The sequence below is a fragment of the Gouania willdenowi genome, chromosome 14 (assembly GCF_900634775.1).
Source record: "Gouania willdenowi chromosome 14, fGouWil2.1, whole genome shotgun sequence".
NCBI lineage: Eukaryota > Metazoa > Chordata > Actinopteri > Blenniiformes > Gobiesocidae > Gouania > Gouania willdenowi.
This window is the reverse complement of record NC_041057.1, coordinates 7,270,445-7,285,396: the sequence shown is the minus strand read 5'-3', so window position 1 is coordinate 7,285,396 and position 14,952 is coordinate 7,270,445. Positions and strand designations below refer to the sequence as shown.

At 38.2% G+C, this 14,952-nt stretch overlaps 1 protein-coding gene across 2 annotated transcripts in view; it reads right to left on the bottom strand.

The window, feature by feature from the left end:
- dchs1b (dachsous cadherin-related 1b) overlaps positions 1-14,725 on the bottom strand; it is a 100,071-nt gene extending 85,346 nt beyond the window's left edge. For both annotated transcript variants that reach the window (XM_028466381.1, XM_028466382.1), the window contains exons 1-3: positions 14,355-14,725; positions 499-1,344; positions 226-423 (exon numbers count right to left, since the gene is read on the bottom strand). In XM_028466381.1, coding sequence (XP_028322182.1) covers positions 226-423; positions 499-1,326 — 1,026 coding nt within the window. In that variant the 5' untranslated portion in view covers positions 1,327-1,344; positions 14,355-14,725. The remainder of the gene's footprint in view (positions 1-225; positions 424-498; positions 1,345-14,354) is intronic.
- Between the last annotated feature and the right edge of the window lie 227 nt (positions 14,726-14,952).

Genomic DNA, 14,952 nt, shown 5'->3' with positions numbered 1-14,952 from the left:
GCCAACTTTAGCACTGAACTAATGACTAAATTACAATCAACAATTTACATTTTCATAATTTCTTTAATGTTTAAGATAATGAAATTGATACAAATAATAACTATATTAATCAACATTATTTCACATTCTCTAACTACAATACAAAACCAATGATTTTGGTATAAATGGTCAACATAACAAATGATCATCATAACGTGTTCTGATGAATACCCATGAAGCGGTTACCTCAGGGTGGCTGGCATTATCTCTGGCCTGGACCACCAGTTCATGAACTCTTTTCAGCTCATAGTCTAGTGGTCTATTCAGAGTGATGACCCCCGACTTTGTATCAATAACAAAGTAGCGGTCAGGGTCACTCTGACGGCGGTTAATTTCATAAAGTACCAGGCCATTATCACCTTCGTCATCGTCTTTTGCAAAAACCTGCAAAGATAAAGACAAAAAAATTGAATGGATAGATAACTAGCTATGATTTACTACCTTAACACATAGACTTACCTGCAGGATACTGCTCCCTTGGGGGAGACTTTCAGAGATAATAGCGTGGTATCTGCTTTGATTGAAAACTGGAGCATGGTCATTGATGTCAGTCACTGCTACTTCCACTGTCATGGATCCCATCCTTTTTGGTGAACCCCGATCAAAAGCTTCCAGAACCAGGGTATATGTTGACCGCGCCTCCCTGTCCAGGAGCCCGTTGACCACCAGGTCCAGATAAAGCATCTTGTTAGCAGCTCTCTTTGTCTCAAGCCTGAAGGCCTGGCCGACATTGCCCTCTTGAATGGAATAGCCCTGAGTTGTGAGCTGGTCCTTGTCAGCGTCGGTTGCAGGCTCTAAAGAAAATCTTGTCCCTACTGCTGAGTGCTCGGGAATCTTAAGAACCACTTTCTTTTTGGGAAACACAGGAGCGTGGTCATTGATGTCGTTGACAGTGATTGACACCTCGATAGTCACACCGGTCATCGTCACAGCTATGAAGCTGTAGTGGTCCTTCTGTTCACGATCCAGTCGGCGTGCAGTGCTGATGATGCCGGTGGTCTCATCGATGTTAAGGTCGCTGCCAACCCCCGTGCCCTCATGGTCTGAAATAAAATAACGGCTTGCAGTTTCACCCGGAGGTAAACCGGCACTGATGTCACCGACAATTGTCCCTGCGGGTTGTTCTTCATCAAGCTGGAGTTCTAGTGCTCCATGAACGGTTGGTGACTGAACTAAAACCAGGATGGCGCATAAATAAAAGAAAAGCCTCTGCTGCCAGGAACTTGATTGCACAAAGGGTCTGCTGACCCAAGACCTTGGTCTGGATCCTTTACTTGTTATCGACATGGCTGGCTTTTGCTAAGCCTGTGGAAAAAAACAGAAAATGAATAGTATTGAGTAAGAAAAAATCATTTTCAGTGTCTTTAAAAATAAAACCAAGCAGATGTTTTGCCACCAGAACTTCTATGATCTGTCATTCAGATGTATATACAGTATATAATCTGTTCATATTTTCATTTTTATTATAATTTCCTCAAACGGTTCGGCCAGATTTAAGAGACCACAAAAAGAGAAGTTTAATATCTGTCCATAATCTTCTTTGGCACTGATCACACTAAGGAGAGAAGCATTAAATACTTTATTTTTCTAAAAAAAAAACTGTTGGATTGACTGGATATTTATCCAGTGAAAGCATCACATAGAGAAATCCTTCCTAAAGAAACATTAAGCATGACAAAAAGGGCCTTAACATACAAGAATTTTATTCAACACAGATCACAATAACAAAAGTGCCCATTCACACACGGACATGCACAGAGACACACTTTCACACACAGACTCAGAATGTATCAGGAAGGCGTTTTAAAGCTGCTGCAGCCTTCATAAGGGAAAAAAACGTTAATTTAAGACCGTGGGCTTAGCTGGTAGATAATGTCCTGACTCCTTCTCATTCCACCAGTAAACCCGTCTCATCATTCACACTTAGTGAATTAACACACCAAAGTCAAACTACAGGCCAATGCTTTAAAAATGCAAAAGGGAGGAAAGGGAAAGGCTCATTGAATAGCACATTGGCAGCAAGAAAGTGGAATTACTTGAGTTAAAGCGGCGAACCAAATTTCACCTGACTAAGCCAGAGTTTCACTGATACAAATGCACCATCTGTTACTTCTACCGAATGAAAACAAACGCTAATAATTGTTTGCAAATGGAACTTGACCCTGACATGCTTTTGCACATTCTCATGAAAATACAAGATCAGTGTTGTTCTGGCAATTTACAAATTCTTGCAGAATAGATGCATATTTTTTCCTTGATGACAACCACTAATTTAGTGATTAATCCAAAAATCACAACATTGTGATTGTTTTTGCTTTAGTCATATTTATCAATAAAGAATTTTTACCTACGTCAATATTTAATTGTCCATTAGCAGGATTACGTCAAAAGTTCTTTAATTTATTGAAACATTAGGACTGCCCATATATACTGTATCATTAGTAATGGAGATAAAATAAATCTTTTAAAGTGTGAATGATCATAGTACCATGATCAGGATCACTCATCCAGATTCAGCTCTTGTTGAGTATGCAACCTTTCAAAACAATGGGGATAACGTACCCATTCTGCACAAAATATTAATTTTAAAGAAATACATAAGGAAGTTTTATAAACAGGTTATACTCTCTATAATCTCTATTTCTTATTTAATTTCCTCATCAGCCACATCACCAGCCTTTTTGACCTTGACCTCTAGCGGTAGTATGTTGGGTCTCAGAGGAGGAAAGATTAATAAAGACTATGGCTCCATGGGGACAGGGATAGGGACACTGATACTGGCCTGACCTCTACGTCTGGTCCAGACGGCTGCTCTGGACAGTTGCTGCACTCCCACACTAAAAGGGAGAGTCGAGCGAAGGCTAAGCACATGTCTGCACTCCCTTTTTGATCTTTGCCTATGTTGGGACAGATTGTGTGTTTTTTTTATTACACTGTCTATCTCGAGAAGGGGGAGAGGTAGAAGCTGACGGAATAGGTCAAAAAAAGAGAAAATTAAAGGCAGAAATTCTCTAAAGCTGTAAGAATGTGCATTTCATTAAAACAATGCAGTCCTCCTGAACATGTTTGGCAAACCACATAGAAACAAACTAGAAATGTGGAAAATGTATGAGTGAAATAATTACTGTTTAGTCTTCAGGGAACATTACAATTGGCACAGGCAGTTTAGGAAATGTAGAAAAGTATGTATTTAAAATGTTTGTTACAACCTGCAAGTGTTTCTACCTCTACTGATGATAAGATTGCATGGCAGCAATCTGTCACTGTCAAAGAGTAGTCGGAGCGATGACATCATCTCCCTTTTGACACGAGCTGTATTACACTTGTGTTTATGTTGGAAAACTCTAACCGATGAGGAGCGAAATGATACAACTCATGCTGAAAGAAGCCTGGTTTGAGCAGCTAATCAGACAAACATCTGGTTTACTCCCTCTAGTGGCACATTGTATTTTTAAACATTCCATTTAAAAGTAAAACGCCAAGAAACTTGTTCTAATCGAGGCAAACTTTACAATCTACAAATTTAAAGCTCAGTACAAACCAAGTGTTAATCTTTTGGCGTAGCTTTCTGAGTCTTTATGGGGTCGAGACAGGCTTTGTGTGACATCATCAGGGCAGAGACAGAAGGCGCCATATAGTCTACATTTCATCCAACATCGCACCTCCATATTCTGCCTCTGCTGTGTTTAAGTCTCAAATCTTCAAAAACTGGAACTGTTCAGTATTCTACAATAGAACAGAAACTGTATTTTATTTCTCACAGGCATGTGGGTTACTGATTATGCTCTTAAAGGCAAAGCATTTCCCACCTTATTCTCTGTCTTCCATAATTGAGTAGGCCTACCAGTAATTTTTGTTTGGGGAAACATTGGAACCTGTAACCAATCAGGCAAAGCAGGACTGGTGTATTCTTTGTACATCTAACCATGCTTCTTCTGCTTTGACAAGACAGAATCAGGTTGAATTCAGCAAGTTCCTTAGAAGTTTGAGAAGTTCAACAATGCCTGAAAATGTTTGGCCATAAATCTTATTACTACCTCTATTTCCAATACTTAGACCTACTGTATTAAATGGCGGCAAAGGTACTTTTTTCTGTGTGTATTGACTCTTTAAGAAAGGTTTTAATGAATGAAATGAAAACAAAGACAAACTTAGTTTGAATGGGGCTTAAAGGATAATAGAATGTCTTGGATCTCAGTCTAAACAATGAGCCAATAACCCTCACCCACTACCAGATAGGCTAATGTCCATAGCACCATCATTTCATTTAGATGCATTTCCATGGATATCATCATCCCATTTCTACCCACTTCTGTTCTTTCACCAGTACTTAGAACGTGTGCATGTTGTCTATGTGAATTCCCATCAAAGTGCATGTACATAACTCTCGATCTGAACAAGGACCTATCATACCATGACAATGTCAGACGACGCTCCATCAAGCTCCATCCATTACTCAAAGAAAGAGCTATGTTTTTATATTTCATAGAATTTCCCTTTTATGTTGTAGACATATCTGCTCGGAATACCAAACCTTGACTGTCTGGACAGTGGACACACACGCACACGCACACGCACACACACACAGAAATATAGATGCATAAAATCTCTGGCCAATCAATATTAATAGCGTTTTCTTAAAGAGTTCATGACTGTTCCATTGCACTATTAAGGCAACGCACCCATGGGACGCACTGAATCGTAAAAAATCTGGACACATAGCCTGGCTGGTTTGCAAGCATCGGTGGAGTCAAAGTAAGTGTGTTTGAATTAATCATGATGAAGTGAGGCTGTTTTCTGGCAGATTTTCACTGAAGTTCAGGTGGTTTTCATTGAAATACATGAGGCATTAAAAGAAGAAGATTACAAGAAAGTACCTTTAACTTTGTGTTAATAAGCTTGTCTTGTCAATCTTTGCAACTAATGTGTGACCAATTACAAACAGTGCTGGTATTAAGTAAACCATTGTTTTATTTATTTTTTCCTCAGTTTCAACAAATGTTAATTCTCCTGAGTTTGATTTCATGACTTCTCCCCTCCATAAATGATGGTGTCAGTGACATCAGACTCCAGAGGGTGGTTTGGAGGCGATCATGGTGGCTACATAGTTCACAGTCAGAGAACAGAATGTTTTTAACTCTGAAAGGTATTCAGAAAGTGAGATGTTTATTTTTCATGGTTTGGCTCCGAGTCCTCATTTGGATGCGAAAATGAGGTTAAAGTGCTGACTTCTTGTTTGACTTTTATTTTATAGCTCAGCCATAAAAGATCAGCCTCGACCCTATGTTTTGTGTCCTTATTTTGGAGGTCGGATATATATAAAAATATCCCATAAAGTCGCTGATGTTGCTTGTTTTTCTCTGCCAGAGAAAAGCCTAAAACCTCGTCAGAAACCTTTGAAGTCATTATGTACCCAATTCACTTATTGACATATAAACTGTAGCAGTTTATAGTCATGTCTGACATTAAATGTCGTCTTTTTTTTTAAGTATATATAAGCAAGGCTGAAATGTAAATAATCACCAACACTTTAGATTGACGTAAAAGAAAAAATACCTTTAAAAAGTCCTCCTGTACATCTATCCATCAATACTGAGCTGATGTGGTTTCTTCTTTTGATTTATCTATAACTCATAGATGCTGTCACACACAGACCAAAACTGCACCAAACTCCCAGTGCAAAGATGTCCTATATTTAACTCCCACACCAGAGTAAGAAAAGTTCAAGTGTGTGTAGAATAAATGGAAAATTTGTTTCAAAAACTTTTGGTAACAACTCTGTGAAGGTAGATGAATTTAACAGATGAAGAAGCTAAAATGAAGTCAGATGGCGTAAGATAAAGCACCGCTGAAGGTCCCTCAATAACCGTCAAGGCCACACATTGCCAAGTCGTTCTGCACCGTGAGTTTTGCTGTTATGATCAATTTTGAGGCTTTTTTGAAATTATGATGAAGCACATGAGGTGAAAAACGATAAAGAAAGGACAAAAGAAGATGAGCCTAAAAAAAAAAAAGCAAACGTAGTGAGATGTTAAGGAAGGTGAAGCAGAAGCTGTCATCTATAATCAGTCATCACCTCTCTGCATCAGAGCATGTTTAATATCCCACGAGGGCAAGCTGTCGAACTGAACCATAACCATGACTCTGTCAAACGCCATTACATCTCAGGTAAAACAAAGATAACAGGAGATCGAGCAGAAGGAAACAATTGGAAGCTTTTCAGGATTTGGAAAAATCCGTGTTCCCAATGCTTAGTGTTCAATGTGTAAGTTAGTAAACGGCAAACTTTAGATGGTTTAACCTTTTTTTTTTTTTTTAATGCTGATCAAAAATAAAGTGTTCAGTAACACTTTACTTTAAGTTTTATACATTAAGGCTGACATTATGCTTTCATTATTATGACACCTGTCATTAGCATTAATAAGGCGTCATGAAGGCTACGATTAAGTGTTGTTCGTTACCCTAACCCAGGGGTGGACTGAGACAAAAATTCCCTCCTGGCATTTTGTGTCCAGACCAGCCCACGACATTATCATCGACGCCACGTAGAAGCTGTTATTAAGTCAGTGATGCTCAACATGTGGCTCTTTATGTCTTCATTTATTACTCCCCAGAAAATCTTAAAAAGGGGAACTTTTTAACCCCTTTTAACCTATTGTCTTTGGCCATTTTGCAACTCGTTTTGTCCCATTGTAAAATCTTTTGACACTTTTTTAGGACTTTAGCTACCTTTTGCCAATAAATATCACTTTTTTTCATATTTTTGTCCATTTCTGAAGTTTTTTTACTTCCAATTTTTGTCTTTTCTTTAATTTTTTTGGCCACTTTTTATCCAAATAAGCTAACGTTTGCCCAATAAATACCACTTGTTTCCTGTTTTTCCCTCTTTTTGTTCCACATTTTTGCTCTTTTTCACTACTGTTGGCCACATTTTGCTCATTAAGCTACCCTTTTCCATTACATACCACCTGGTTCCTCTTTATTTGCAGATTTTTTGGCCACTCTTGACTTGTCACTTTTCACGCCACGTTTTTGCTGTTTTGGACCATTTTTGGCCACTTGTTACCACGTCTGCCTCTACTCGCTTGTCAAAAAAAAAAAAAAGTAGCGTATCGGACTGGCTCACCGGGACGATGCCTGGTATGCCAGATGGCCTAACCCTAACCCTTTGTTACCCTAACCCCTAACCCCACGAGATCCTTCACTTTAACCCAAAAAATGCAAATGAAAATGACACTTCATGATACCTTATTCATGCTAATGACAGATAATGACAGCGTAATGTCAGCCTTATGCATAAAACTTCAAGTAAAGTCTTACAGAGTGTTCATTTTACAAAAACTATGGCGTGTGTGAACCTGCACATGCATTGTTTGCATGCAATCATATGGATACTCAAGTAAAAGTTCAGTGTTGGTGATAATGATCAAATACAAAAGAAAAAGGCAGTGGCTATCCGTACGGTTGCCGTATCAATATACCGTCATTCTATTCGTACGCAGCGCCCCTATTTGGCCAGTTTAGGTCACGTGACAGGTCAGTCATTGGCCAGTTTATGTCGCGTAACTAAGACTAAACCTTACCCCCTAAAGCTAACCCTAAAAATTGTTGAGATATTGGGTGATTACCTAACCTAATCACCCTGTGACACACATTCACCCACAATTGAATCCTTTTTGGCATTTTATTCAACACAACAATGAATGACTGTGTCAAGATAGCTGTCAAACCCTAAGTCAACAAACTGATGTCAGTTTTTTGTTTTTCTTTCAGAAGACTAATACATCACAATCAAAGAGATAAAGAGGCTTTGCCCGCTAACACATTTTTCAAAGGTGAAATAAGGATATTTCACAGTGGTGTGGATTTTCTTTTTTGGCTGGGATATTCAAAAGGTGTAATTACTCATTTCCCAGTGATAATATGGGACAATGGCTTGGCTTATTGCTTTTTAGGCTCTCCAACAACTTTTGAGTGAGTTGCCGAGACGACAGCTGTTGTTGAAGAAATGCCTTTGGATCATGTTTCTCTATTATAGTTTGTAAGCTGGGTCTGTCTGTCTGTCTTTGCTTTCATTTGTTCTGCGCCATTTAATATCAATTGAATTATTAACTTCACAAATAATGGAAATGCAAGTCAACATTTAACAAAAACAATGAGAAAAGGCTTTTATGATTTAAACTCTACACTAAAGTTCTGAAGTTCATCATATAATATTAAATACGACAACTGTTTTTTCTTCAGAATTAAAGTACACCGCAACGTTTAATGTTTTTTGAATTAATCCAATGGTTGGAGCTTTTAACCTCCAAGCCACAAGAAAAAAAAATACCTTCTTTCCTGATTTTGCTCCACACCACCCACACATCCAGTCATCTCTAACGTTCGTACCACATGGCAAACCTGAGCGACGACGCCTTACGCAGCGTCCAGGCTGGCGGAACACGTTTGAAGTTACCAGGAGCTCAGCTCATCTCACTTACATCATTAAAAACACATGAGATGCTCCACAGACAGGCTCTCTCATCCCCCGCTCTGCTTAGCCAGCTCGTCTCAGACTTTAGACACTTCTCATCCATCCAAGCACCCAGATGGGCACCGCTCACCACATTTCATTTATCTTTCTTCTGAGTCATTCCAATATTTATCTCTTTGTGGGACAAATGAAATGAATACATAGCTTTTGTTGAGATACATGTGAACACATGCTAGCACTGATTGTTCCCACAGCTGAAACAAATCCATAAAAATGACTGAGCTGAAACCTCTCTGCTGGGACCGAGGAGAGCAAACTGAGTAGAGCCAATTACAAAGAATTAATTCACCCTAATCGCGTTAACAGTATAGACGTGTTTTTTTTTTTTTTTAACTTGGATCAGCATTGAAATGAAAACTGTTGATTGGTAAAAAATGTGAGTTCTGAGGGGTTTTTTTGGCAAATCACTCAGCATTGTTAATTAAATTTGATCCCACAAATTGCTTACAATAGCTTATAATTTAAAGATTTAGATTAAAACCCAATCTTAAGGTTCCTCACTTAACTAATTGAAGTTAACTTTTGATGCATGCCTTGACTTGAGTTGACTTGCCTGAGACCAGAATGCACCGAGACCTTGATGAGACTTTTTGGAGTCGAAATCGATTCAACACCAAGACCGTAAAAATGAATTTGAAAAACTCTGTCAGTTAAAGAGAGTTCTCTATTTATTATAGTTTTTTATATAAAGACTGACAAAAACAAGGTGTCTGCAACTCTTAAAAAGCCCAACATGCAAAGATCTCCAATCTCAACCAATTTGTTTAACGAACTTCTTGCAAAAAAGAAATCCTTGCATGTATTTTAAAGCCATTGATAAGTCCAGAATGATATCAAATACAGTACCTAAAAATCAGATGTTTATTTGTTGTGGTGAATGAGGCTCTAAAGTAAATGTTCAGAGGTATTTTTAACTAGAAATAAGATGGACTGATGTCTGAGTTTTTGCAGGTGTCGACACATAAAGGTTTGAAGTGGAATTACTACATTAACTAAAAAGGAACTCGTGCTTCTCATTATAATCACATTAATTAGGCTGAAAATCAGTGCTGGTTTCAACTGGTTTTGAGAGAAAAACCTCAGTCTGGCCCATCAGAGACCGAGTAAAAAGGTTCTCGAGTCCGACCGAGACAAGACCAAGACACAAAATGGGGTCTGGAGACCAACAATGATCACGAGAACTACAAGACTAGTCTCTTAATATGAGCAACAACATTTCCTGGTATCTGCTTTCTTGTTCTCGTCTCAACCTGGTACCGAATCCCGCTACAGGTACTCGTCCTTTAAACCATGTGGTATTAACGTACAGCTGTAGTTGTATTGTATACGGTTGTTTCAATAATGAAGTCCACACACTTGAGTTCACAAAAATACCAATATATAACCAAGAAGCCTGTATTTCAAATATGATAATAATGCTTCACATCCACATATCATGTACAATTGCTTCTTCAACTCTTTTGCCAAAAGGCTTAACAACACAGAACTGGTTTCCATTCAGGATGCTCATCTAAAAAAGATTAATTTAAAGTTAATGCATTGCTTTGTTGACAGCTCCACCTGTACGGTAAAGATGTACTGTATTCACAAAGTGTCTGTAGTGAAGCTCATTCAACTGATTATTGCAAGGGTCTCTTCTGTTTGAACAAAGACCATGAATAAAGAATACTAAACGTAACATTTCACTTAAAACTTTTCACATCTATACTATAATTCAAGGGAGGTCTGTGTGTGTAACAAAAATATGAAAATGACTCAAAATACACAAACTAAATATTTAAACAAAAAATACACAAAATACAACAGAAATGCAAAAAACTACACTAAAAAAAGATACAAAATGACTCCAGAATCACATTACAAATGCAACAAAAAACAATAATTATACAAAAAAATGCACAAATGACGTAAAACAAAAAATAAACAATATTTATACAGAAAAATACACCAAACAACAAAAATATAAAAATGAGTAAAAAACCCAACACATTCATCATGCGCATGTCTCATAGAATTAAACCAGAGAAATTGCACACGTTATTTTACTTTGCACCTGCAAATATACCCCTTAATAATACTACAGAGTATATTATTATGCCCGTAGTTGACAACTCTCCTTAAGCGCCCACTATATGAATGCATACTTCCGACGGGCACTGTACTAGTCATTCTAAATTCAAGAGATTAGTCCAATGTTTACCTATGATTGCATCAGATGAACTTTAGAATTTACCTTTAGTTCTAATGTTTTATTTTTTTTTCGCCATTATTATTTTAGTCCTGATGTACAGTAAAGACATGAATTTGCAGCTACGCTAAATTAGATGTTTAAACCAAATTACCAAACCTTGTATATAAATACTGAAGACCCTGAAAAATTGAGGGGCGTAAATCGACTACTGATTATAATTATAGATAATTAGCTGTTTTGGTGGGTATCGTTGCCAAGCCAACCAACAGGCCTTAGGGTAAAACTGAAAGAAATGTGGGGCACCCAACAAAGGGGATCCCATCATCAAAGAGAATTTTACTGTATTTTCCTATTGTTCTACAGAAAGCATCCACAACTATCAAAAGGTAATTTTCATTAAAAAACACAGTGCTGAGTTATGCCGTTACTTTTTCTATCTGTCTAAAATGAAGGTCAACACAGACAGTTGATGTGGATAAATGCATATTTAATGTCTGACACTATGTTTTTATTCTGAGGGAGAGGAAACCTGTTTAGGTTTTGCAACTTATTACCACTAACATATTTGTATGGTTTAAGTATTTATTTCACAGTCCTTGTTTTTTTTGTTTTTTTTTGGGGGGGGGGGTTCAGTTCTTGTCATTTTTGGGTTCCTATTTATGAGTTTGTAAAAATTAGTATTCAGAAATGTGCGTATATAGGGAAAAGTTAACAACATAATTTAGAGTGGCTAGTTCCGATATTAATATCAGTCCGATATCGGCAAAAAAAACTATATTGGATTACTTTGGCCTGCATCTAAAATCTTCGATATAAGCGATAGACTCCACTCCAGCACCACTATCCTTAATTTATTTATTTTTTTATTTATTTATTGTGGTTATTTTCAGGGTCTAATTTATGTATTTATTGAATTTAATTGTAGAGTAGCTTTACGTTTAAGGTTAATGTATGTAGCCTTCATTCTACGTTAGAAAATAACTAATAAAAGTATGTATGATTTGTGACGATATTGTGCCAAAACTCAAGGCTCCAATATCGGTATTGTATTAAAATTGAAAAGGTTTGTATTGGGACAACCCTAAACATAATACTCAGTGCAATATTGTCTAGCATTTCCTTCTAACACAGCAGCTCATCTGTCAGATCTGACCACATGCAGCAGACGTGGTTCCCTGCGTGCATCAGTGAGCCTCAGCCACCCCTGACCCTGCAGCGGTACGTCGCTTTTCCTTTCTTGGACCTTATTCTTTTGATAAATATCCTGACCACATCAGCATGAGACCATCCCACAGGAGCTGCATTTTGGAGATGCTCTGACCCACTTCTCTGGAAAAGTCACTGTGGTTCTTGACGAACGATATAAAATCTCACCACTGAGTGATTTTTTGCGAGAGGTTCTTATATTACAGCCAAAGACTGTAAATTTACTGACGTAGGTCAAAGGAAAGAACTGGGAAGGAAGTCACTGAGTCACTTCCTTATTTTTGTTCTAAGATTTTAATTTCCCAGGGAGGGGGGGAAATGTTTGGGAAAACAATAAACATGACTTAGGTTTGACATGCAAAGGTTTCAATGGGAAGAAGGATCCTGTCTTTTGTCTTTTCTTTTTTTACTAACATTTAACAACCTAAATGTATAGATTTTCACAAGAAAAGGTTTCCACCTCAGTAACTTAAAACTCGGATTTTCTCCTTCACAATCCAAAATCATGAAAAACAAATGTATTCAGTGACGCCAGAATGTTTTCTTACAATATAGACTAGTATTCACTCAGACGTACACTGGCACCAGTTAACTATGAACAGAACAAACAAAAAATAAATAAGATATAATACAAGAATTGAGAAATCGAATATAATTGTCAGTATGTCTTATAGGATTCACAAAGAGAATCAGTGTGACTGTGACCAATGCATGATTTGATTTGTTTGCACCATTATCTCAACAGTTTGCAGAAAACCCTCAAATTGCTGCCATATTGCAAAAGAATAAAACCTCAACATGGATATTCCACAGAGACAACAATTAAAACCAACAGAAAACTTTGAAAACAAAAAAAGAAAAAACACATTCTGTACAGTATGTTCAGAGAAAAACGAAGCTGAACAAAAACGTTTCTACAGTCCTACTAAAGTGAATAAAAAACATGGATAAACAATAGATTAAAAGAAAAGGGATTTGGGGAAAATTCACCCAAAACTATCATTGATGCACTCAGCAGAGGCAGTTTTTAGGTGCTGTGTAGATTCAGGAACACATTAAGTGCAAGGCAAACAGCAGCCTGTTTACTTTGTTGATAGGCTCAACAAAAAGAATGGACATAGAACAGAGTTAGTAGACCTCTCTGCTCTTTTAAAGCTAAGCGTAGTAGCCTACTATCCATTAGCAGAGCATTTTTTATTAACTAAACGCAGAGAAAGTATGAGCTCTGCATATTTTAATATTGTGACTGTTAGTCCGCCACATTTGTACGTACGTTCTGAGGCACGATTGAACAGCTTTCCTCCATATAAACAAGGACTCCTTTCCCCCACTGAGCAGTTGATGTGATTAATTAAATGTTGCTTGAATGTACTTAAGCTGTACTTAGTCGTAGCCACACTAACTGGATATCCATGTGGTTCCTGTTTAACAAAAAAATGACTTTCTGCATGCCAAACCAGTATGCAGAGCTGGAACACACAAGACCATGAAAGTGGATAGTGTAATATGTAATAATGCAAAGATCTGGATCTCTACTAACAGCCAAAAAAGCCAAGAGCCATGAACGCCAGCGGATACTAGATATAGCGAGAATGACTGTTGTGGTTAGATGCTTAAATATGCCCTTGGGTTCCCATTTTCAGCTATATTGGTTATGTAGACACACACACACACACACACACACACACACACACACACACACACACACACACACACACACACACACACACACACACACACACACACACAGAGAGAGAGAAATGGCTACTATAAACACATTTCAGGCATGAAAAATAGTACAAATGTGTCAAAATCCATTGGCTGGAGAAATAAAATACAAAAACATTTGTATATTGTATTCTTCACTGTCTGCTTATAGCTAATGTACAACCTTCACTTGTGTTTTTACAATAAAGACTAGACATGTGGCAACTGCAGCAGGTATTAAGTGCTATGCTCATTGCTCAAGGGTAAATCCTCCCTTAGAGATGCTGTGTGGTTAAATATTCTCATAGCAGTTGTTGGACTCTGTGGGGAAAGGCTTTGATAAAATGTTGGCCCACTTTGAGAGGCCTACTGTGTTCTCCATGTGATTATGTCCCCCCTATAAAATAACTGACAGTACTGTGACTGAATGTTCCCTTTATTTAAATATTTATGGCAGAGAACCACATTTTAAATAAGGCATCAGTTGCACCTTCTATTGTAATTCCCAGTATCCCAGCAGTGCAACCAGCAGCTATACCAGCTCATGCATGCATGCAAGGTGCACCCCCTCCCCACCCAGTAGGAGCTAATTTCACCCCTTTATTTCAGTCTAATGAACTGTAACAGTGATCGCAAACACTGGAGCAGATGAGAAGAAAAGGAGCTGTCACTTACATTCATCAGAGCCACTTGGCTGCTGTGGATGAGGGTCTGGATGAGGGTCTCCACCTCCACAACCTGATTAGTATGCAAACGCTTTTCCACAAAACCCTCCGTTCACTGACAATCCAAGTGGTGAATGAAGCCGTGATGTCAAGCTGGACCGGGCTGTGTTCTTACATAATATCCACACACACACACAAAAAGAAAAATCACTTCATTCAACAGATTTCCCAAATGAGGATAATCAGCCGGTAGGTTCGGGTTAATCCGTGGTGCGCGTCACCGTCCCTGCGTCAGGTAGCGCGCCGCTCTGCCAGTCTCTCTGGATCCACTCACTCACTCACATAACGGTGTAGGTACGTGTGCTGTGGCCCAAACACACAGTAGACACCTCACCAGTAGAAAAAAGAAAAGAAAAACCCAGCCCCCAGTTTTCTCTCCCTCTCTCACCTCCTTGGAAGGGTAATTTATTCTGGTAGCTACACAAAAGGAGGGACAGGGGAGAGAGTTGGAGAGACTGCAGAGCAGACTTTGGTGCCCCCCAGCTTCAAACAGTGGAAGTAGTCCCTGAAACAAAGGGGAACAGCATCTCTAAAGGAGACATTAGTCC